At 43.9% G+C, this 24236-nt stretch overlaps 1 protein-coding gene across 1 annotated transcript; it reads right to left on the reverse strand.

Moving 5' to 3' along the window:
• Positions 1-2143: 2143 nt before the first annotated feature.
• PPP1CC (protein phosphatase 1 catalytic subunit gamma) lies at positions 2144-20571 on the reverse strand. The gene is made up of 8 exons (XM_028527338.2): positions 20293-20571; positions 10102-10233; positions 8929-9159; positions 6576-6680; positions 4790-5013; positions 4446-4580; positions 3445-3505; positions 2144-2541 (listed from the first exon to the last, which is right to left on the reverse strand). Exons 1-8 carry the CDS (start codon positions 20345-20347, stop codon positions 2471-2473), a joined length of 1014 nt encoding a protein of 337 aa, XP_028383139.1. The 5' UTR covers positions 20348-20571; the 3' UTR covers positions 2144-2470.
• Between the last annotated feature and the right edge of the window lie 3665 nt (positions 20572-24236).

The raw sequence follows: 24236 nt of genomic DNA on the forward strand, positions 1-24236 counted from the left end.
GTACCATTCAAGGTGACGAAAATGTGCATCGAATGCGTTTGCATTGCAGCAGATCTTCAGATTGCTGGGGTTTCCTCCTCCTGGGTGCAACTCAGTGGTCCTAACAGGGGGGCAGCCCTGAAACCAACCTGAACCCAGCTGGTGAGCAACCCCGGCCAACCTGACCCACACTGGATCCGGGCAGGGGATGATTTGAGGGTACACTCTATTCCAACTGGACTGGCACTACTGGCGTTTGTAGGTGGGGTGTCAAATATGGAAAGAAGTGCTTTTGTGTAGGTAAAAGGTAGGGGATTTGACTCCTCTGAAGGCTCTTGGAGCTGGGGAAGGAGCACATGTCCAGCAGACAGCAGATGAACCTCTCTGCCAGCCTCAGCAAGTGTCCTTTGTCCCACCCGCTCTCCTGCCACACCTACCTAACTTGCCAGGGTTTTGCTGGGAAGGTCGAGCAGCTGGTCTGCCCAAGAATATGACTGGTTACTGTTCTCCTGTTCACCAGCCCTAAACAACTGGTGTGTGGGCTGGTCCTCTCTGGGTGACATGATATTACTACTGGGCTAATTGAGTGGCTAGGGAAAAAAAAAGGAATATGCATTTTCAAATGGCTCCTCAATGTTTTCTAGTTGCACCAAATACACATCTTGGCTGCAAGATTACAATTCAACATTTGGGCTCAGCCAGTATCACTATTAGAGAACTGGGTGAGATGCAATAATGAATTTGAAATCTATCCCCCCAAAATCTGTCTTATGGTTGTAATTGTTTTATCTTCCAAAGTTTGACATTGGGCAGCAACAGTCCCTTCTCAGACCAAGTTACTTTACTGCCCCTCTGGACACTCTGCCCCAAGGCAGGGGGAGGTGACTCGCTCCCTGGCTGGTCCTACCAACCACTGAAGGCTGCGTCCTAGTATTAACATGATATTGTCTTTCCCAATCCCCAGACTTGTAAAAAAAAAAAAACTGGTGACAACTTAACTGTACACAATCCCTTCACCTCAAGTATTGTGCAATGCCTCAAGATGATTTCTGAATGTTTTTGGAAGTACTTAAGAGACTTGCCACAGATTAATTTTCAGTATTTGCATGCCTTAAAATTTTTTTTAAAAAATTTTAATTGTTGTTCAAGTAGTTTTCTGCCTTAAGATTCTTATAAACTTTGTTAGCTCCAAGTTCTTCCTAAACTTATCCGGGTAATGATCTATTTTCCCAATAATTATTGCTTTCTTAAGCTATTTGATTACAAGCTTCAGTAACAAACTAAATGCTTTATTTAATACTATGTAAGAGTGGGGCAAAAGTAGGTTTACTGTTTATTCCTGTTATTTAATGTATTTTCCATACGAACCGTAAACCTACTTTTGCTCTTATTATTTCAAGTAACTGACAAAATAGCGTAATCCTCACGACAAAAATGCCTGCCTGTCATTGTAATTTACTGATCTTTGCAATAAATCCCAAGGCCATGCCTGCCGCGGCCACTGAAGCGATTGTGCTGATGAGACGGAATCTTTGTGCTCACCCCATCATGCACCAACTCAGGGACGCCAGGAATTTTAAGTATTTACGGCTTCAGTCTCGGGCTAAGGTTGAAGGCATCGATCGCACACCTTCATTTTCATTCTTCATCTGAAGCTCGGATACAGTCCAGCAAGGATAAGTGAAAATTGACCTCTGCCTATGCCCCGAGTTTTCCTGACGTAACTCTGCACGGCCACTGACGTACATCTTGTAAGTGTTCTCTGGTATCTCAGAACTGTTTACCGAGCGTGTAATAAGCCGAGTGAGTTGTAGGCCCCTGTGAGTTGTCACAGCTCCACCAGTGAGGACGCCAAACCCTCCTCTCGTCGCCCTCGTGCAGACCCCCAGCTCTACGCCCCTCCCTCTAGAAGGTTTACTGAGACGGAGACATCGGTTTGCTGTCCCACTCACTGATGCAGCCACTGGTTGGTTCTTTACGTGCCGACTGGGGATGGAACCCACCACCCTGGTGTGCTGGGATGATGCTCTAAACCAACTGAGCTACTGGGCCAGGGCCTTGTCTTTCCACAAACCCAGGTTAGAACTCAAAGAATATGAGCATCCATGTTATAATCCATCTTGGGAAAAGAGACTTTTTGAAGGAAGACAAATTCAAATTGAAATTGTGTGATTTCCAGAGCAATTTATTCATTAAACTCTATTCCATATGCCATCAACACTTCTCCTGTGTGCGCTATGCTGATAAATAGACACTGAGAGGATTTAACAAGTTTGCCATTTAATAAGTCTGAATTCACTTCCATCACATGGTATTGTACATGGTCATCTGTTCAAACAGATTTCTTTTTAACAGATCGTAGTTAAAAAAAGTCACAGATAATGTAAATTCTGTATAAACTGGTGGACTGTAAGTTAGTTCCTTTGTTTTGACTTTTAAGACTCAACTTCACCGCAGAATAAAGAATGTAGGCCAAAGAAAGCATAATCGGTCACTCGTATAGAACAGTATTGTTTCTATAATTTGGAGCTTTCTGAATGGACGAGTTCAGGCCTGATCCAACTGTAAAAAGATTACTTAATGAATAGACTATATGGAAATTGTACAAAATGTTATTAACTTTAATCATTAATAGCTTAAACTGCACTATGTTACTAATTGCTATTCAAACTCAAAAACCTGGTTTCGAATCCTCAAGGTGGCCCAGGTACACAGCCATACCGCCTTGTACTTGGGGGGGTTGTGTCAAAACACATTTCCAACAGAAACTTTGGCTTTAGGAAAGAGTCACAAACATTTAAAATAATGGCTTTAATCGTCATTTTAAGTATACGGTAGAGGAAAGTGTGCTTTAATTAAATATACATCATACCAGTGACGCTGGCAAGGTTGAAGGTTACTCCTAATGTTGTTGAGAGCTATAAAAACCAGTTCGTACATGACCAGACAATGAGAAATAAGCAATCCCTTTGAAACAAATTCTTAAAATTAAAAAAAAAAATGTTCACAGTGGTTTGTATCAACAGGATGCATTTATGACAATAACATGTACAGATTGAGCACCCTAGGGCTCTCTTTATATCCTAAAGAAAACGAGCATTTACATTATTCATGGGTTGTACACTAAATTAAAAAAAGGGATCATTATACACTCACCCCTTAGACAGAATAAACTGTCCTGGCGTGTACAGCTTTAACACTATCATTAGATTTGTTTGCAAAAGAAAGAATTACAAAAAACAAAACATCTTTTTCTTGGGAGTGAAGTCTTTCATTTGCTGTTATAACCAGCAAATGCCATTCATTAACTCAAAAATGGAAGGGAGGGCCCCACAAACACTATTTGAGCAAGCTGACCAATACACATTACAGTTTTAAAAATGAAGGTTATATACTCTATGTTACAAGACCCAACCAGGCAGTGTCAAAATGACATCTATTTCTTTGCTTGCTTTGTGATCATACCCCTTGGAGGTGTTACGGGTCTCGTGGCATTCGGCTTCTTTTTCTCTGCAGGCTTTAATATCTGCAAAGATACAGAAGACAGGGCATTTTAGGAAACAGACGCAACCCCAAGACCTCTTAAGATCCCTTAAATCTCATTCAAACTTTTGTTCAGAAAGGTTTTGACTAAAAAACTGCCCAACAACTTTGAAAGCCCCAAGAGCCCAGAACCAAGCTGACAAGTAAACATTTTGGTAATAAATGCTATGATGAATAGATAAATACTATCTGGAAAAAAAGTGACTGATTTTAGGCTAAGCCTTCTGACACAGGGAGAGAAGGTGTTACAGAACAGCGTTTAGCAGCCACCTAGGGGATCCTCCTACAACCTCTGGGACAAGTTCTCCTGGTAACTGGTGTAAGAAAAATTATTTTAATCTGTTTAATGACTGCCACGTGAACTCACTGGCTCTGTGTTCATGACCGGGCTGGTCTGAAGTTATCCATGTCTGACACAAGCGAATGAGAAAAAGACCGAGAAGCAGACTCTGGGCACACGGTGCCGCTGTGCCGAGTGAAGGCCCAACGACGGCGGGGGAATCGGAGGCGGGGGAGCAGTGCACCGGAGAGGAGCGGCGGGAGGCGTAATCACGGCACCTCTGGTGCACGGCAGCGAGGGCCATCCTCACGTGCAAGGGGTGATTTAACGTTAGCTGTTACAGTGACGCTGTGGCTTTAGGTTTATAGTAAAGAAGCCACAGCACTAAGAGCTAATGTATTGGCTGGGTTTTTTTTCCTATTTAAATAATGCAAGAACAGTTACATTTGACACTGCAGGAAAGGTTCTATGAAGATTTTTTCCTCTGAAAGGGGTCTACTCATGACTGAACTAGTATAAACAATAGTTAAAAAAAATAAACATTTAGTCTATTTAACATAAATTAACAGCAGGCAGAAAGTAGCAATTTACTCAGTAAAATCCAGACACAATAAAAGGAAACGGTGTTGAAAACATCCTCTACCTGAAAAGAGCACATTAGTGTTTCGTCCACACTCATCATGGCACCTGCATTGTCAAACTCTCCGCAGTAATTGGGTGCAGAGAACAGAGTGACCAACTGCCTCTTTGCAAAAAATTCATATCCATCTTCAACCACCTTCGAGAGAGAATGTTTTCAGCGTAAGTAGGTGCAAATTTTAGGTGAGTACAACCATTCTTCAGTTTCCCATTGAGCCTGACATCCTGCAGGTCAACCTCCAGAGACACGTTGTAAAAATTAGCAATACCTACCCACCAAAATCAACAAGGAGAATCTGTGCTCACACACATGCGCGTAAGTGTACATGTAAAATTCAAAATCAATACCTGATGGGCTCTACATATAAGATCCAAATCATGCTTATGGAGAAATTTTGCAACCACTTCTGCACCAAATGTGAAGGACACTCCTCTGTCATTTTCACCCCAGCCTAAGACATCTTTATCGGGGTCAGACCACAAAAGATCACAAAGAAGACCTTGATCTGGTACATCAGTTGGTCGCATAATTCGCCGAATCTGCTCCATAGATTGAAGATCTGGTGATAAACCTATTAAATGGGGGGAAGGGGGAGAGGCAGAAAACAACTTTAAAGTGGCACTTCAACAGTTTTGTTTTGTACGCAGAGGCTCAACGACTCTCAACATGAAGGCAAATTAAATCTGTGGGTATGTTTTCTTATTAGGCTTTGGTTTAAAAAATACTAAATAAGCACTGAAGTTTGTTACACGTACTAATCTGTGGGCACACTATGCGGAAACAGTTACTTCAACGTACAGAGTCCTAGCAAATTAAAATTTGACTTAAAAACTACTGCTCCAGTCCTCTGAGAGCCTCCCCAGTCATGACAATAACAAAAACTGTACATTTTCAATTTTATTACTGACCATTTATAATTACTAGGCATAGAGGCTACAGATGCTCAGGGGTGATGCAGCTTTCTAGGAAACATGTGTTGTCCAAAGGACCAGACCAGCTTAGCTGAGTGGGTGACTCTCAGCTGTGTTAAAGTCAAATGTCCAGCCCTGGCCGGTGTGGCTCAGTGGGTTGAATTCTGGCCTGTGAATCAAAGAGTCACTGGTTCAATTCCATTAGGGCACATGGGTTATGGGCCAGGTCCCCAGTAGGGGGTGCACTAGAGGCAGCCACACGTAGATATTTCTCGCCCTTTCTCCCTCCTTTCCCTTCTCTCTAAAAATAAATAAAATCTTTAAATGGAAAGACTGATGGTTCGATTCCCAGCCAGGGCATGTGCTTGGGTTGCAGGTGAGGTGCCCAGTTCGGGGCGTGAGAGAGGCAAACAATCTGTTTCTCTCACACATCGATTTCTCTCCCTTCTATCCTCTTTCTCTAAAAATAAATAAAATCTAGTGTCCCAGGTTCGATTCCCAGCCAGGGTACATTCCTGGGTTGCAGGCGATAACCCCCAGCAACCGCACATTGATGTTTCTCTCTATCTTCCTCCCTTCCCTCTCTAAAAATAAATAAATAAAATCTTAATAAATAAATAAATAAATAAATAAATAAATAAAATCTTAAAAAGAAAAAAAAAAAAAAAAAGAATTACATGCCCAACTCTACCAAACCAGTTTAAGTACTGGAGAACAAGGATAATGACTTTATTAAAATATATCGTGGTTCTTTGATTTTATGGCCACAGACAAAAAGAAATCCCCTTTGCAATCACTATTTTAGTTACATTATACAAAGCATAACCACTGAGCAAAGCAGAGTTAACTTTTTTAAAATTCAGGTCAGGAAATCTTCTGAAAGAGGCTCAAAAACAAACCAAGAAAAAGACTACCCACATTTTCAGTGTTCTAGAAGATCTACAGTACAGCATATTAAATGCTGTTCATTTTATATTTAAAATACTTTCTGTTCTGTTTTCAAATCAAACTGTTACCGAGTCCAGAATTCTCTGTAACGACTCGACTGCTTACTTCAGACTTGTACCCAAACAACCCCAGATGTGCCGCTGCGGACCCACGATCGGCGAGAGCGAGTCACCGGACCACAGCCAGCCCAGCCGTGACTCAGGGGTGCCCGAGCCGGCCCTTCACAGGGACCCCAAGCCCTGCAGTTCCGCTGGAACTCAGACCAGCCGCATACCTCCGTGACAGCAAAATATCTTCTCATCCACGATGGCTGCTATCGGTAAACAGTTAAAGCAGTCTGTGAAAGTTTTCCATAGCTTAATGTTGTATCTTCTTTTACCTGTGAAAATTTTAGGATGGTTAAAAAGAGACTGGTGTTCCATAGATTCATTCTCTCAGGACAATTTCCCCCAAAGCAAGGTTCTGGTGACCCCCTTTAAGTATACAAAAACTAAGCTTTTATTAAAATCCCCTGAAGAGGTTAATATTATATATATACTTGGAGATATTTGATCTATAAGCAACAATTTATATTTTCACATGAAACATTTTAAAAGTCCACAGAAGCCTGAAATCAGATGTCCATTTACCATGATCAAGGACTACCACTGAACCTCAGTGACTATTTGGCAGCACCAACTGTCTGGAACCTAGTCTGTTTTGTCCAATCTCAACCCGGAAGGAAGCAGCTCCTATTTCTCAAGGCAACTGTGAACAACGCACACACGTGCCACCACCAACCTCCTTCTGGGGAAGCTGCCGCGAGCTCTCACCCACCTACCTCACCCCACCCCCAGCAGCCTACAGGTACCAGCCCCTAAACACCTGAGCAGCAGGCAGGACTGCAGGGAAACGCAGACCGCTCACTGCAGGCACTCCAGGGAACCTGTCCCGAACACCGCATGAATGCTCAGAGTGCGCCCCATAAAAACGGCGGTCCAGGGCGGTCGTGATGGCCTCACCAGCCCGTGGGTCCATGGCCTCTGCAGCCAGAGCGGGGTTCACACAGCAGCATGCCTTGATGATGCTGTTCCCACAGGAGAGGTCTGTTCCAAGTTACAGACCTACTCACAAACCTTGAAAGTACAAATCTGTCCAAAGTGGCTGAGGAAAGCCAAATTGTTGGGATGCCCTGGTATCCTGTACCCTTCCATACTGGAAAAAATGAAGGTCAAAGCCACTTATGCCAAGGACACCTTTATGACCACAAACAGACTGGGTGGCAAATTATACCTGCCTGATGGATTGGGGGCGAGGGGGCCAAGAAGGAGGGGGAGCAGCTTGCCTATAAGACCAATAATTGAGTCTTGACCACCAAACCAATGTTGACCTTCTAAGTCATTTTAAAGGCTTCTGCATTACACAGAAACTGAAGATGATGTAGCTAATATTCTCACACCAGGGTATATGGCACAACAAAGTGACCGTTTGGATTTGAACTTCGATGAAAACTTCAAAGTACTTGCTAACAGCTATGTAGGAAAAACCCTTTCTTAACCTGTTCTAAAATGTAGCACCTCTAACAAGTATCTAAAACAATGCTTGCTTCTCGTTTCACCATCTAAGGAGCAGTGAACCCAGACTTCTCCTTGGTCATCCCTCCCACCTCACTTTTAGCTAGGTGTCAAGACCCCAGAGCGAGCAAATACAAAGCCAGCTGACCATACCTGTGTGAAACAGGTGGAAAAACACCACACCCCAAGAAAACAGGTTATGGCCACAGCTGATTCTTAAAACAGGAGGGTCAGGGGCCCCGATTCCCCACACAGTTGAAAAGCCGCATGTAACATAAGTCAGCCCTCCCCACACACTGCTGACAATTTTAAATCCAAGGGGAAGTGGCTCCGCGCGGCTCAAACCCGTGTGGTTCAAGGGCCGACTGTGCATTCTAGGGGAGGGCGAGAATGACGATGTTTTACTGTTAGTCACACTGGCAGGTGTTACTAACTCAAAACTCCTTACCCTCCCCTCCTCCCAGACCGAGCCCTCTCCTGCAGAAACGCGCACAAAAGGAGGGTGGAGGTAAGGGTTCAAAACTTAAAAAAAAAAAACATTTCACTTAAATAGCAACAGCAAAAAATTCTGCCAAAACTGGTGTTTTTAAACTATAAGAATCTTGTTTCTTTCAACTATCAACTCAACCTGCACCTTCAACTAAACAAGCCAAAATGGGCCACAGTATATAAAACAAATAAATTTTTTTAAACAAGTTTTTGTATTTTAGCACATTTTAGGATAGTAACTGCCATTTTTCCTATGTGCAAATGTGCCAGAAGGAAAAAAGCTACAACATTACAAATTTCAAAAAGTAATTATTTGTACACTGCAAGGTTCCATTTACACAAAGTGTCTAGGAAAGGCAAATCTATAGAGACGCAAACAGATTGGTGCTTGCCTGTGTGTGTGTGTGGGGGGGGGGCGGGGCTGTGGTGATGGTCGTACAACTCTGTAAAAACAAGTTAATGAAGTAGGAAATGAGAGATCATAATGCTGCACCTAAACTCACACACCCTCATGGCAGAACTGTCAGTTCATGACCGAGTATCTCAAAATTTAAGTAACCTTTCCTCAGATACAGAAGTACTTACACTCATCATAAAATCCATAAATCCTATTGATGCTGGCACATTCGTGGTTTCCTCTAAGAAGAAAAAAGTTCTCGGGATACTTGATTTTGTAGGCCAGTAAGAGGCAGATGGTCTCCAGGGACTGCTTCCCCCTGTCCACGTAGTCCCCAAGGAACAGGTAGTTGCTTTCCGGTGGGAAGCCACCGTACTCAAAAAGTCGAAGCAAATCATAGTATTGCCCATGGATGTCACCTAGAAGCAAAGATCTTGTTACACAGTATCTTCATACTTACAGTTCATTAACAAAGCTTTGGAAAGATATTCCTTAGACATTCACTGCACAGTGGCATGCCCTCTAATAGGGAGTTAAAATCTGACAGCTACCACTAAGTTCTAATCTTAGTTCAATTGAGCTTACTAAAAATTTTAAGTACATGTCCAGAATCTCACACAAAACTCAACTAATAAAGAATTTATTTTGTGGAAAGCATTATCCATGCCTAGGCAGGCCTTCTTGCCAAGTAACACCGTTCTCCTTCCAGGCCAGCGATCAGTGTCAGCTCTCCGACAGCTCGGCCTCGGGGTGTGGTGTCAGCAGAACGGCTGCACCTCCAGTGAGCGCTGGCCCCGGGGGAGCAAGGACACAAATGCGCAACACCCATCAACGCACTCTATCGGCTTTCAGTCCCCCCAACGAGACAGTGCCAAGGAGCGTTTACTTTAAAAACATGCACACAAGCTTTCTTGGTGTAGTCAAATATGCTAGAATATACAGCATTCCTCAAATAAAAGTTGAGGTTTTTACACAGATTATGTGCTATCGTGTAGAAAAAGTAGAACTATAAAGCAGCAGCAAGGAAGAAGGTCTATTTTTAGGAATAACCAGCTCTACTTAGAGCTTGTATGTAATTTCTATATATTCACACAGTTCAGACCTTTACTTAGCTCTCCATTCTGCTTCATTTCTTTCCTTCCGCAATGATTTTTAGAACATTTAAAGCACAGCTAAATAAACTAAGCCCATTAGAAGCATTTATTCTAGAGCTACACTTGTTTGACTTAATTTTAAGTGATTCCAGGTTATGCATAAATAGTAAATGATTCTGCTAGCTAGTACGAGGTCATCTATATATCCTTGAGTCACTCACTCTCCAGCACGTGACCAAAGAGAACTGCTAGCGTGCAGAGACTCACCACATATTTTGAGTGGTGCTTCCAGTTCTAGTAGGATGGGCTGGCTGAGAAAGATCTCCCGGGACTTCAGGCACAGCCCCCTGATTTCATTCTCCTGCAGCTGGACGTTCTTTCCAGGCTTGGACCCTCGCACTGCGGGGGAGGAAAACCCCAGTCAGTCAAATACAGTCAAAATACAACTGAACATAAACATTGTAAATATCTGAAAAGATATTTTAGATAAAGGGACAAACAAACAAACAAACAAACGTTTAACTAGCTAGCTTCTTGGCTGGCTTTATTTTTAGGGCACTTGTAAAGTACACGGTTTTAGTGCGTAATTCTAGTCTTAAATCTGAGCCAGGATCTCAGAGCTTACCCAGTGGCCACCTCCTACACCGAGTTAAGACTGTCCAGGACAGACTGTGTGTGAGGACTACCAGAAAGGACTCGCTGGAATCAGACTCCCTGTGGCTCCAGGCCTCAGGTCTGCACCCACGCCACACACCCGGCACTGTTCACCTCCAGCCCGCCCACCAGGCCGGCTCTTTCCCTTCCCCTCCCGGCTTGTCTTCTCCTCTCCAGCCTTATAAACGAATCAGTACTTGTACAGCAGAAGATTTGAGAGATCGTCACGTTACTGAGCTGGGTCTAAGAATTCTGTTTTAGAATACGAGAACAGAATTGCTCAGACTCCCCTCCCCTAAATTAGTGTTTTTCATCAGATGACCTTGGGAGTCTCCTCAAGGGCCCCAGATTTAATATGTGCAAAAAATTCAAGTGTTTTCACTTCAACTAAGACACACTGTAAGCTCACTGTACTTATGTGGCCGTGCAGTTTCTGGGCCTGCACCTTTAAATGTAATCACGCTTCCAAGGGCAGAGGATGTCAGCTTGTGCTGTAAGAAAGGCTTCCTAGTAATGCGAACAGATAACGAGTGAGAAAAGGCCCAGCACCAGGCGTCCCAGACTCACGAGGAACCACATCAGAGCACTCGGCGTCCCACTCACTATCAAAATGAAGCACAAGGCCTCCCCTGGCCCTGTAACAGTGCATCTTATCAGCCCGTAGGTAGAAGGAAATGAAGTTTTGTTTTGACCCCAGTTGTAACAGATTAGACAGATTAAATAGAACACATTTGCTAAATTTACCTTAATTTTACACCTAAGAAGTGGCCTGCTTACTGGCAGGGCCTGGTTAAATATGGGGGGGGGGGGGGGGGGTTGATCATCCTCAACGTGTAACCCAACTAAGTCTTCACAAAAGACTTATGAAAGCAGGCACTCTGAGTTAGAACTGAAGCGAACACACAGGGCCAGACTAAATACAGAACGTAAGCCTGCATCCTTCTACTGTTCAACCCAATAAAAAGTAAAAAGTGACTTACTTTTTAGTAAAACCACAAAATCCATCAGATTAAATCAATGTTGCTAACTTAAATTTTATTGGTTTTCGAGGCTTTGTTTGTATTCAAATGATAAAATCATTTGACCTAATAGCCAAATAAGAACAATAGGTTTAATTGTTTTGTATCTAGCTTTGTTCCCTAAGTACCTAAACAACACTACAGAGTAATAAAAATTACAAGCACAGAACCCTGATGTTTAAGGATTTCTTTTCCACATTTAAAAAGGCTGTGCCTGGGTTTGAAAAATGCTGTCCTAGGCAAATCCATCCATCAGCCTGAATAGTCAGTGAAACCCTGAAGTTTCCCAAGAAACAAGTTTTGAGTAGAAATTAAACCGTGTAGAGGGTGTCCCCGGCCCCAATGAAAAATAACGAAGAAAGGCGGACACCCGGGAAGGATCAAATTCCTGAAACACACAAGAGCAGAAACTGCTGAGAGAGGGCGCTGCACTGGGTGCTGGAAGGCCCAACTTTCTGTACTGGCTCTATAACCTTGGGCAAATCACCCCATTATACTCCAAAATATGTAACTGAGCCAAGTGACCAGCCAGTCTCTGATCAAAACATTATGAGATGGGAACCAATTAAATAGAAAGCATAGTAATGACAACCTTTGGGGGAGGACCCAAAACAAATGCATATATAATACAGTAACAACTGGGCAACAAAAAATTATTTTCCCACAGTAATTTTTTTTCTCTCCACACACACATAGCACAGCGAACTCAAGAAACACTCTGGGTTGGAAAGACGGTGTGATCCCCGATTCAATGGGCAGAAAACCCCAGTCATTAGTGATTTTACCACAAGTCAGCCAGAAACTTGGGCAGAATGCCCAGCAGAAAATTTCATTTTTGGTTTACAGGAGCCTCCTTAGAAGCTTCTGGTTTCAACCGGAATAGTTTTCAGCAGAGCCCCACATTTCTGAATGAAGAACCCACTCTAAGTCTTTCAGACTACATAAGACCTGACTTACACCCACAGACGGCAGGCTATCCTGTTTACAAGAACGCTATCGAGTGATAGATGTAGTTTATGGTAGTTTTGGTTCTTACCCTGTTTGTCCTGAGTGGGGGTGCATACAGAGATTAGTAAAAAGAAATACTACTAACAATGAAAAAATTATTCTTAAGGTGTTTTCCCAGAACAAAGCAGTGTATTTTATATGTGAAGAACTCTGCTCACTGAAAAAACAGCATGGTCTCAGAGCTCCCTATAATTAGCTCAAGGATAAAATCACAAAAACAGAAATTCTGCCTCAACACCATCTTCTACCAACTGGCAAATACCTGCCCATCCTTCAAGGCTCTCCTAACTGTCTCCTCGCCTCACGAGCCTGCATTATGCTTCTGAAACGCTCTCAGCAGCCAGACAAGGAGACACTGTACCTTGTATTATAATTGTAGGTTCGCTTCTACCTCTTCACCTGGACCCCCGGGCGGAACGCAAACCCCAGTAACACACCACCTGCTCTTCAGTGTACATGCTCATGGCCGGTCCATGGCAGGCTCACAAAATCTGCTGCATCAACGAAGTTCGGATACATCCCTGAGCACTGTTGACTTGTGGCATTAGAACTAAACACACATTCCAGACTACACATGTATTTTCCATCCGGCTTTACTATTTTCCTAGTTATGAAAATACAGGGTTACTCTTAAATTTCAAGTTGATGATAATGTGTCTAACAGAAGGTAAAGCTCTCAAGATGGGTGAGCACTGTTGTTTCTTTTAAAAAAATGACCATATCAGCCAACAGCATAAATATCTACTTCCCTATTTTCACTGTCCATCACGCAGAATTCTTTATTAGTTGTGGGTAGCATTTGCGGAGCACGTCCCAGGTGCTGGGCTGCGCTAAGGGGCTTTACGCTGCCAGTCAGCCCCGACAACCCCACGAGGCCAGCGCTGCCGCTTCTCCACATTACAGCCTGGGAGAGGTTCAGCGACTTGGTCTAAGGTCAGAGCTTGTAAGGAGGACATCGAGTCTTGGTCCAGTGATGCTTCTACCATACCACCCTCCCCAGTAAGAATTTGTTCTTCATGAAATTTTCAAACCAATGGAGTTTTTATAGGACAAACTAACCGAAACCTCAATATATAGTCATTACTTCCCAAGAAAAAAATTGCTATGGGATACAAGATAAGGCATGCTTATAAATGGGAAGCATTAGGTAAGAACTACACCATGCAATCTGTTAAGACTATCAATACTTACTCACCATGCTTCAACCTTCAACAAAATAGTTGCTGGGCACCTGACCCTGGCAACACGCTAGATAAGAATCTTGTACTTTTTCTCAAGAAGCTCACAAGAAGCAAGACACAGAAAATAAGATGAACGAGGTGACTGCAGGTTGTTGTAAGTACTATAACTAGGAGAACTATCCCTCCATGAAGATTATAGAGGTAAAAGTTCACCTTGAGGACATTTCAATGCCATTAAAAAGGGCACTAAAGACACAGGCTTGACTGTATTTTATCTGTTAGCTATAAAGAAAAATGCAAATAGTACAGTTCTGCTCAACAAACAGCAGCAACACCCACTTTGAGGTGTAGAGCCCTCACTGTGCTCTGTGCACAGTGGGAAAAACCTTACAAACGAGCCCCTTCCATGGGAAATCCATACGGTCACCTTGGAGTGTCCTCCTGAGTAATTCAAGTTGCACATACCAAATTATTTCAACTTCTGCCAGCGGAATCCAAAACATTCCAATGAATGCAAGTTCCGTTCTCCAGTGTTTCTCATTCACCTCAGATCTTTTGCATATGACTTTTGAGTAAAAGCTTTTCTTCATCTGGCTAGACATGTTGATTCAGAAAAATGTACCACAGCTGTTAACAGCCAAGATTGTTCTGTACAAGCTTACCAATTTATCTGGCAAATCACTGATTTCATGATAAACTTCCACGAAATTTTATTCGAAAACTGATAAAATCTTGAAACAATAAAGAATGTTATTGGTGATTATGGCTTTCTCTCACAAGCAACACTAACTTTTCTGACAGCCGGGCAACCAGCGAGGCAGATAAGAAAGCCATGGAAGGAACACAAGGACAAGCCACAGCCGTCTAGAAGCGCAGAGCGAGGCGTTTCTGGAAGCTACGTGGGCCTAACAAAAGACGCCCAACCCCCAAGGCAGCAGCTAATAGTATGTATGTGGAGAATGTCACACAAAAAAAGGAAATAAAATCCAGGAATCCATTCAGATGCAGAGTATGTGGATACCGAATCAAGTACAAGAAAAGTACTTTTAAAACCATATTGGAAGCTCTGGCTGGCGTAGCTCAGTGGAATGAGTGAGAGCTGCGAACCAAAGCATCACAGGTTCGATTCCCAGTCAGGGCACATGCCTGAGTTGCAGGCCACGGTCCCCAGCAACCGCATATTGATATTTCTTTCTCTCTCTTTCTCCCTCCCTTCCCTCTCTAAAAATAAATAAATAAAATCTTTAAAAAAAAAAAAACTGCATTGGGTTTAGGTATCTATTAATAGTTATATAAGGAATTTTTTTGGTCCAATTACATTATTTGTAATTCAATTTTATTGTATATATCACCAGATACAATGAAGGTTAAAAGTGCATCCTGAAACCACACTTTTCATTGAAACCTGGAATCATCAGGACCCTTGTTAACAATGAAAATTTTGTATTATCAGAAAGAAACAAAGAGAGAGGAGAAAGAAAAGAAAAAGGAAGAAAGAGAAAGAAAAAAGAGAAGAGAAGAAAGAAAAGAGGAGGGAAGTATGGAAGGAAATTTAAGATGACTTCGGGGTTGGGGGCTGGAGAGCTGGTAGAAGGAGGGAGTTGATGGAGGAGAAGAAAAAAAAAAAAAAAAGAGAACTCATGGATGTGAAAACCAGTGTGGCCGGCGACTGCAGTGGGGGGAGAGGGAAGAGAATACAGGAGAGATAAGTGGTAATGGAAAAAATGCACTAATGCAAAAATAATTTTTTAAAAAGATGACTTTGGGATTATTTATGAAGGAATGAAAAAATACTCTTCTTGCCCCTCAATTAAATGTCCCTTAACTGTTTTGATAGGTTGTTATTAAAGGAACAGCAACACACAAAAAAGGGGCACCAATATAATGAAGTTTTAAAATCTGATTGGCACGACCAGTATAAAAATAAACCAAGAGATTTGCTGTTTTAAAATAATCCTATTAAAGTAGGTGGTAATCTTAAGATTATGCCACATATATTCATTTCAGTGATAGAATAACCTTATAATAGTTGACAAATTTAGAAAAATTAGATCTCAAACCAAAAACAGTGATTTACAACACTAAAACTTTCCCACAACTTATTTTTCTACAAAAAAAAAAAAAAAAAAAAAAAAGGTTACAAAGATCAAACGTTATAAAGAGTCTCTTGGTTTCATTGCAATCACCAGCACAAAGACTTCTGTAATATTTTTTGACCACCTTAATTGTTTTCACACCACACATCGCTATTTTGGTTTTCTTGGCTGCTAACATTAGCCTTTGGGCACTTAAATGTGAAACTAACTTTCTCAAAGTGGTCAGAATACAGCTGCAAAACACTGCCCACTGCTCAAAATAAAGTTTCTTGAGTATTCTACACCAATAGTGAAGCCAATTTATTGAAAAACGTTTAAGTTCCCAAAGCCTAACAACCCATTTTGAAAAAAACTACTGATCAGACTCAACATCTGAGTCAAGTCTAATCCCAGTAGTTTTCATTGTCGTAAGCCTTCGGATCAGTGATACCCACACCCTGAGACGCGAGGTGCCGGCACACCCTAGAGCAGTGGAGACCACAGGTACTTTCCTAGAGCCTCCCAAGGAAATCACCTGTTCTCAAGTGCTTTTGATACAGGGGTCTCATCCTAAAACAAAAATTTGCCTCACAATTCTGTAAACTCCAAAGAAATGGAATCATTCCTTATTCCTCGAGTTAGGCTTTCTAGTTTCCTCACCTACAAATCAATTCACATCAGAATATTATCTCCCGCACATTGCAATCTTTAAAGTCTATTAATAGCCTTGACTGTAAACTCAGTGAAATGATCAAGTCTGTATAATATTATTTCCCTGCTTCAAGATCAGTAATCCTCACCTGTTCAAATGGACGGACTGGCACATGCTTTTGCAGAACAGGCTGCAGGTCATTATAGTGCTGCAGTTTCAAAGACAACATTTCATTAACCTCTACCACAGAGATGGGTTACTAATGCAAGGCCCAGCACCATCTCCACTTCCCCAGCTGGAAAAGGAAAGCCTGGCCTCCTGCTACTGTCAGGCCAGGGGTACGAGTAACCTTCCCCTTCTGTGGTTTAGGACCCGTGCAAACTCGGCTCCTGTCTCCAACAGAGCTTCCCTGCCTTACCCCGTGGGAAAGGATGCAGCATACAACTGATGTGCAGGAGGGAAGAGAGCAGGGCTCACAAGAGACTTCTTGTTCAGTAAGGCAATTAGTAACAACTTTATTTTCATTAACAAAATGCCCTATGATAGTTGATCCCAAGTAAAGCTTCTACTTGTTAAAATTACCTAAAATGTAAAGAAAAAAAATTGCAGAAGTGTCATCAGGAAAGATTACTTTTGTCTTCCTTGGTCAACACTTTTAAGAACTTTTTTTTTTTTTTGCCATTGTTTGACCTTTATTCTCTTCACGACCAGGGACACTGTCTTCCTAGTATTAGAATGTAAACATGTTTCATATTACACCAAAATGCTAAATGCATGGGTTACTAGTTTCCAAGTATCTATCTTCAGATGACCTCTTACACATCAGAGAATTCAATTAGTAAAGGATTTCTAAGGGCCAGGGCAGAGGCCATATTTAAATTGCTAAAGCAAGCCAAGCAACTCCGCAGAGCCTGGCAGTCTTGCAGTTTGACAATAGCCATCTTCAGAACAAAGATGCTTCTTGCAAATTAGGATGTGAAAATAAGTTACAACTGCCAGCTATGCAAGAAAAGTGCTAGCTCCCTGAACAAGGTCGTCTACAAAGTAAAACCAAACGTCACTTTTCTCTAACAGAGTAGGAATATTAGACCAAATCAACAGCTGGCTTATTTTCTCTCTAAACCTGCCAAGTTTTACTCTGCAGAATTTAAATAATCTAACCTTAGTTATATGAAGGAAAAACAACCTTTAGGTTTTATCATCAAGGTGGATCTTGGATAAGAACTTCCAAGATGGGCTGCACAAGTGATACTTTGCTTAAAGAAGAACAGTTTAGAAAAGAACTACAAAGCTGCACTGACTACAGACCTGAACATGTTGTAGACTGACTTTTTTATCCTCACCTTAGGACACTTTTTCACTGCTTTTAGACAGGGAGGGAGAAACAGTGTGACTGGCTGCTTCCTGTACACGCCTGGACCCGGGATTGAACCCACAACCTTCCAGTTACGGACAATGCTCCAACTGAGCTGCAAGAGCCAGGCCAAGACTTCCCTTTTTACATTTTTTAGTTTATTAATTTGAAAGAGAAAAACGTAGATTTGTTGATCCACTTACCTATGCATTCACTGGCTGCTTCTTGTATGTGCCCTGACCAGTGAGTGAACCCGCAGCCTTGGCGTACTGGGGACACTCTCGTGAACTGAGTCACCAGGCCCAGGCAAGACTTCACTTTCGTGTTGCTTTTTTAGTGCAATCACTGTGCTACTTCTCAACGGACTTACACAGTCCTCCACTCTAAAAGACAATTCTGAACATGTAAAAAATTCTAACAAGATCACAAAACTAAATATTGCCACTTTCAAATATACTGAAATCTTAATTAAAGTTTTTTAGAGAAAAAGGTTTTGGGGGCATTACAAAAATCACAAAATTTAGCCCTGGCTGGTGCAGCTCACTGGATTGAGTGCTGGACTGAGAAGCAAAGGGCCGCTGGGTTCGATTCCAGTCAGGGCACATGCCTGAGTTGCAGGCCAGGTCTCCAGTAGGGGGAGCATGAAGCAACCACACTTGGTGTTTCTACCCCTCTTTTCCTTTCTAGAAATAAATAAAATCTTAAACAAACAAAACCTCCCCCAAATCACAAAACCAGTATCTTCTAACTTGGAGATATATACACATATATATACCCTTAACGGGTCATCAATTTCTTTGCCAATTGAACGTCGATGAGAAAAAAACAACAAAAAAAGAATTTAAGCACTATATTGTGCAGCTAGCCTATTCCTGAGGTATTAAAATGCACTACTTTATATTAACTTCTGGGCAACTCAGAACTTAACAAGGTTTAAATGAACTTAAAATTCTGTTTCTAACCCACAGATTGCAAACCGTTTTAATCTATCTCTGCTTCACTGTTGCCTCATATAAATCAAAGAACTGTATTAACTAGTATAAAAAGTATTTTTTTCTTATAATAAATGCCAGGTACTGAATGAATGACAAGGTTTTCACCCACGAATGGCAGCAACACTTCAAGAGCATTTCAGGAACTCAGTGAGTTTTTCTTTTCAAAGTATAAAAGGATAAAAACCCAGATTAAGGTATTTTCAGGAGCTGCATTTTAATGACTTATTCAACAGATCTGCAAAAACCAGAGCTGTGCAACTGTGCATCCTGCTGTTGAACCTATCTCACAGCACGTACAGCCCAATACTTAGAACATAAAAGCAAAAAAAGAGAAGAGTTAAAACTCAGTTAAATCTACGTTATCTAGTGCCCAAATGAACAAAGGGATTCGAATTCTCCCCAAGTTTCGAACAATTAGCAGACCCGCTCTGGAACCCCAAGGGTAGGGGGACAGTTCACTTCCGCGTCCCTCTTTAAAATCGGAACTTCCGTCCCCAACATCACGATGCATCAATTGCCAGGCACCTCGCCGGTTTTGGGCCAGCCAAAACTAAAGCTGTATTTTAACCCTCATTTAACCACTGGACACCTCCTTCCTTCACGCACAGGTTTACTTGAAAGAGCTCTAGCTCGGGGCTACCTGGGTTTGAAATCTGTCACTGTGTGACCTTGGCCAAGTGATTCACCCGTGTCTTATTTTGCTCTGAAAGAGAGGGGGAAATAACCTCGCAAGGTTGTTGGGAGAATTAAGTGAAATCTATATGAAGTGCTCAAAAAATGCCGGACACAGTAACCAGCGCCCTAGAAGCGCTTGCTATCATTATGATTGTAATTTATTAGATGAACACCAAGCGCTCAACACAGAGCCAAGTACATTGGAAAGATCGTAACTGTCATCATCGCTGGTTTCAACTTCAGATGCAAGTTCAGAAAAGAGCGCGGAGACGTCGTGAGGACAAAAAAAAACTTAAAAAAGCGAGTATTTGGGAGCGCAGGAGATGGGTTTCAGCAGCCCCTTTTGAGATGTCCCAACGCTGGCCACTAACCCTCCCGATACCAACCCCACGAAAAGTATAAAAACAAGGAAGACAAGAAAGGAGCCCTCCAACCCGGTGAAACGCTACCTCATCAAATTGCTTTCCAAGAGGGCGAGTAACTAGAAAGTACGGAACGTGCCTGCAGTTAGGACCGGGGTCCCCAACCTTCTCTCCTCCAAAGAATGGTCCGGCGTGTGGGGAACCAGGGGGTACGAACCGGAAACGTGGGGGTGGGGAGAATTTTAAAATTTCACGGCCAGAAGAAAGGCTGCACCCTAGTCCAATGAATGAGCGGAGCCGGGAGGGTCTGCGGGTTGGGCCAACTGCGGGACCCCGGCCGGCCTCCCACCCGCAGCAGCCCGGGGCCCGAGGGTCCACTCGCGGGCTCACTCCCCTCGGCGCTGCAAGCCCAACCGGCCTCCCAACTCCGCCGCACCCCCCCAGCCACCAGCCTCATCTCAGCTCGCCCGCCGCCCCCTTCACCTTCCAGCAGCCGTTGGATGATGCTGTCGATGTTGAGTTTATCTATATCCGCCATCGCCTTCCCACCGCCGACCCTCCCGTAGCGGCGCCGCCGGCGGCTCGCGCCCGGGACTCACGCCTCCTCCCCCACGCCACGAGCACCGAGGCGGTGGTGGCAGCGGCAGTTGTAGCAGCCGCGGCGGGTTTCCCCCAACCGCCCCGCTCCCTGCTTCCTCCTTCTCTCCCCACTGGAACCACGAGAAGAACAAAATGGCCGCCGACTCCTTAGCCAGCCTCGGGCGGCGCACGAATGCGCGCGGGGGAGTGCAGCGGTCCGGCCGGGACTTCTTTACGGGCCATAGGGAGAGTGGTAGGGGGCGGGGCCTGGACGCAAATGGGCGTGGCCAGAGCGCGGAAAGGGGGAGGAGACGGTTAAGAGTAACTGCCCTAGCGCGCGGGATTCTTCCGCCAAACGAGCAGAGTAAATAGGCCTCCTGGCGGGACTGTGAGTTGCAAAGTTGCGCGCGGGAGCTGGGGCTGTGGGGTAGAAATGCAGCTGTGCACCGGAGTGTTGCGGCCTCCACAGGATACTGTTCACTGGGGCCAGATGTTTGCAGACCTGTTTATGTGGAAGTCCACCGAGAGAATTCGAGGGTCCTGGAATTTACCCCTTCAAATAAACCTGGGATAGAGGTGGAGGAGAATAATAAAGAGAAACAGGGTGACGTATTTTAGATTCAAATTTGCTGGGACTTGGGGAGAAGGGAAAGACTTCTCCCAGATAAATCAAAATGTTAACAGGTATTCATTATGAGCAGTGGGAATGTGGATATATATATATATATATATCCGTATTTCTTGCACGTTCTGTAACTTTTTCGTTGGGGAAAATATTTTTAATCCACCCTCAATTTTTTTTTTCATTATCCATACGGTTGGATTATCGTTCTTGAACCCGGACGTTATGTAATCACAGAGACAGCTACCCCGATTTTAGCCAGAACGAAGGTGAACCAGCGTGGGCAGGTATAGGGAGAATTTGCAGATTTCGCGCGTTGGAGCTGGAGGCCGGAAGAAAAGAGCGAGTTTGCAGGGGCGGGCATTGCGAGCCGGTCCCGGGTTCTGCAGACACTTTGGCCCATTGCTCTCCGCTTTCCAAGTTCGTCTCTCTCCAGGATACCCCCAAAAGTTGCCACCTCCGGGGGGGGGGGGAGCTGCGCGTTGCCTTTAGCTGGGTTTGGAAGTGCAACCTACACAGCAAACAAACATCCGCTCTCTTGGATCCTGATGTTTTCATTTCTCTGGTTTTGTTTTTTGTTTTGTGTTTTTTACAAAGCCCTTTGCCTCCCCTGTGAAATTCGTTTTGCTTTTCGAGGCACTCAGGGAGCACGAGTTCTCGTCCCCAAATGCTGTCGATGTGATTGTGCCACCGGAGCATCCCTCCTCAGAAGCGGTGTCCTCCGGGGGCCCGAGCGGCGGCAGGGCACGGGCTCGTGGCAGGTGGACCTGTGGCCTTCTTGCTTCTGTCGCGGGACCTTTTGAGTCTGGAGGCTCCCTCTCCTCCGCACAGCGGCTCATTCTGCTTTCCCCAGTTACCGACTCACTCTCCAGAGCTGTAGCCTGTGCACCAGAAGGCACACAAGTGTCGTTTGTTAGCCCAGGGAACAGAGCCCAGTTCGTGACACTCAGAGCCAATGCCCAGGGCTGTTGGGAACAGCTGGATGTGGAGGTCAGGGTGGCTACTCCCCAAGGAGTCCAGACTTTGGCCTCGTCCAGGACAGGGCACATCATGGCAATAGTAATTAGAGCAGGAATATGAAAGACAGTGATTCATTCAGCGGACAAATATTTGTGGAGCACCCTCTCTGTGCCAGACATTGTTCTAGGCAGGGACGCAGGGGTGAACAAGAGAGACAAGGCCCTTCTCTCATGGAAAGTCATCTACTAAGCCAGCCAGACAAACAAAGATGCAAATAAAAATATCAGCGTCTGATAAGTGCAGTGGAGAAGAAAAAAACAAACCAGGCACTGTGTTTATTTTCTTACTACGTGCTAAAAATTATCTCACTGAATCCCGAAAACAATCCTGGGAATTATGTACTAGTCCTATCACACTGATTTGGCAGATGAAGAAGGTGAGACACGGTGGCTAGGTTGTTTGCTGAAGGTCGTACAGGTAGTAATTTACAGAGCCAGGGCTGAAACTCAGGACAGCCAGGAACCGAAGCTCTTCTATAAATCCCCACTGTGAATCCCCAGCGCCTAGCACAACCCAGGCACACACCAAACAAAGCGAGTGTGTTAACATCTGCTGATGTCATCAGGGCTGGAGGAGGACTTCAGACTGGACTGGGGCACGGGGAGGGTCTCTGTCCACACGCCCATGCTCTGCTGGGCTACTCCCCTCCAGAGTCCAGTTTTGCTGGCACATGTCTAGGGGAAGTCGCTGGCGCTGAGCCTGAGAGTGGCATGAGCTTGCAGAGTAGGCCTGAATGGCTCCCAGAACACAGCTAATAGCTCTGGGAGGAGAGAACTGATCCCCTATTGGCCTTTTTCTGACATTTTCAACATGAGCGACCTCCCTAAGGATCAGCAGACAAACATTTGCCAGAAAAGATACTAATAAGTGGAGTGTCCCTTCCTCTCTCCAGATTGCCTATTTGTAAAATGAGGAGAGTGGATTAAAATGTACTTTTCCAGCTGTCTGCCTTGGATCCACAATGGGTTTTAGGGGCTTGCTGAAGATGATGGGGAGCTGATGGGGTTTTGGTTCCCAACCCTTGGAATCAACCAAAGCAGAATCATGGCACAAAGTAAACACTCAATCAAAATGAACTATTATTACTGTGAATTGTTTTAGACATTGAGCTTCCCTGTAAGATTTGAAGAGAGGGCTGTAGCTAAAACAATATTTGGAAACCGCCCTGGCTGGCATAGCTCAGTGGGTTGAGCGCGGGCTGAGAACCAAAGTGTCGCAGGTTTGATTCCCAGTCAGGGCACATGCCTGGGTTGCAGGCCACGACCCCCAGCAACCACACTTTGATGTTTCTCTCTCTCTCTATGTCCCTCCCTTCCCTCTCTAAAAATAAATAAATAAAATCTTTAAAAATATATTTGAAAACCAGTAGTATTTCTAAGGATGCTGTAAGCTTTGAGGGAGATCCCAGTGCCTAAAGGGGCCTCACTATGAACACGAAAGACGTAAGCCAGGTGGAAGGGTCTGTGGTGAATTGGGGAGCATACACCCCTCTGAGGAGTGGCCCCATCCCCACTCTGGTCCGTTTTCGGAGAACTTGAACGTATAGATTTTTTATGTGAAATGTTCCAGTTTTTAAAAGCTGGTCATGAACTCAAATTCTTGGAAAACACTGCATGAGGCTGATAAAGCAAATCTGTGGGTTACATTTGGCTCTAGGCCAACAATTTGGAACTTTGTTACAAAAGGTTGGGGGTGAACTCTTCGCTCTCCTCCAGTTCAATGAGCATTAGAATTGTCGTTAAGTGATTGAAAGAAATGTTGTGGATGGGACTCCCAGTCTAGTGGAAGAGATAGATAGGAAGAGAAGAAGATAATTCCAGAGAGTCATAAATTCTGTGATTGAATTAGGAGGCGTCCTGGGACCACACAGGAGAGGGACTCTGAGGATTTGATTTTTGAGTCAAGATCGGAAGGATGAAAAAGAAAATCAGGGACGGACTACATAGAAGAAGAGTAGTCCTCACAAGGACACAGCAGGTGCAAAGGGCCTGAGGCAAGAGCAATCTTGCAGAGTCAGAGGGATGAAAAAAAGGCTAGAGGGGCTGGAGTTGGGTGCGGGGGCAGAGTGTTAGAAGGGGAAGTCGAGGTGGGCCGAGGCCAGATCTCTGCGGGCCACAGAAAGGCGTTCCGATTTTATTCTAAGTCCGTTGGGGAACCACTGGAAGGTTTCAGGCAGAGGAGCAGAATGATTGGATTCATTTTTTCA

Source organism: Phyllostomus discolor, chromosome 13 (assembly GCF_004126475.2).
Source record: "Phyllostomus discolor isolate MPI-MPIP mPhyDis1 chromosome 13, mPhyDis1.pri.v3, whole genome shotgun sequence".
NCBI classification, from domain to species: domain Eukaryota; kingdom Metazoa; phylum Chordata; class Mammalia; order Chiroptera; family Phyllostomidae; genus Phyllostomus; species Phyllostomus discolor.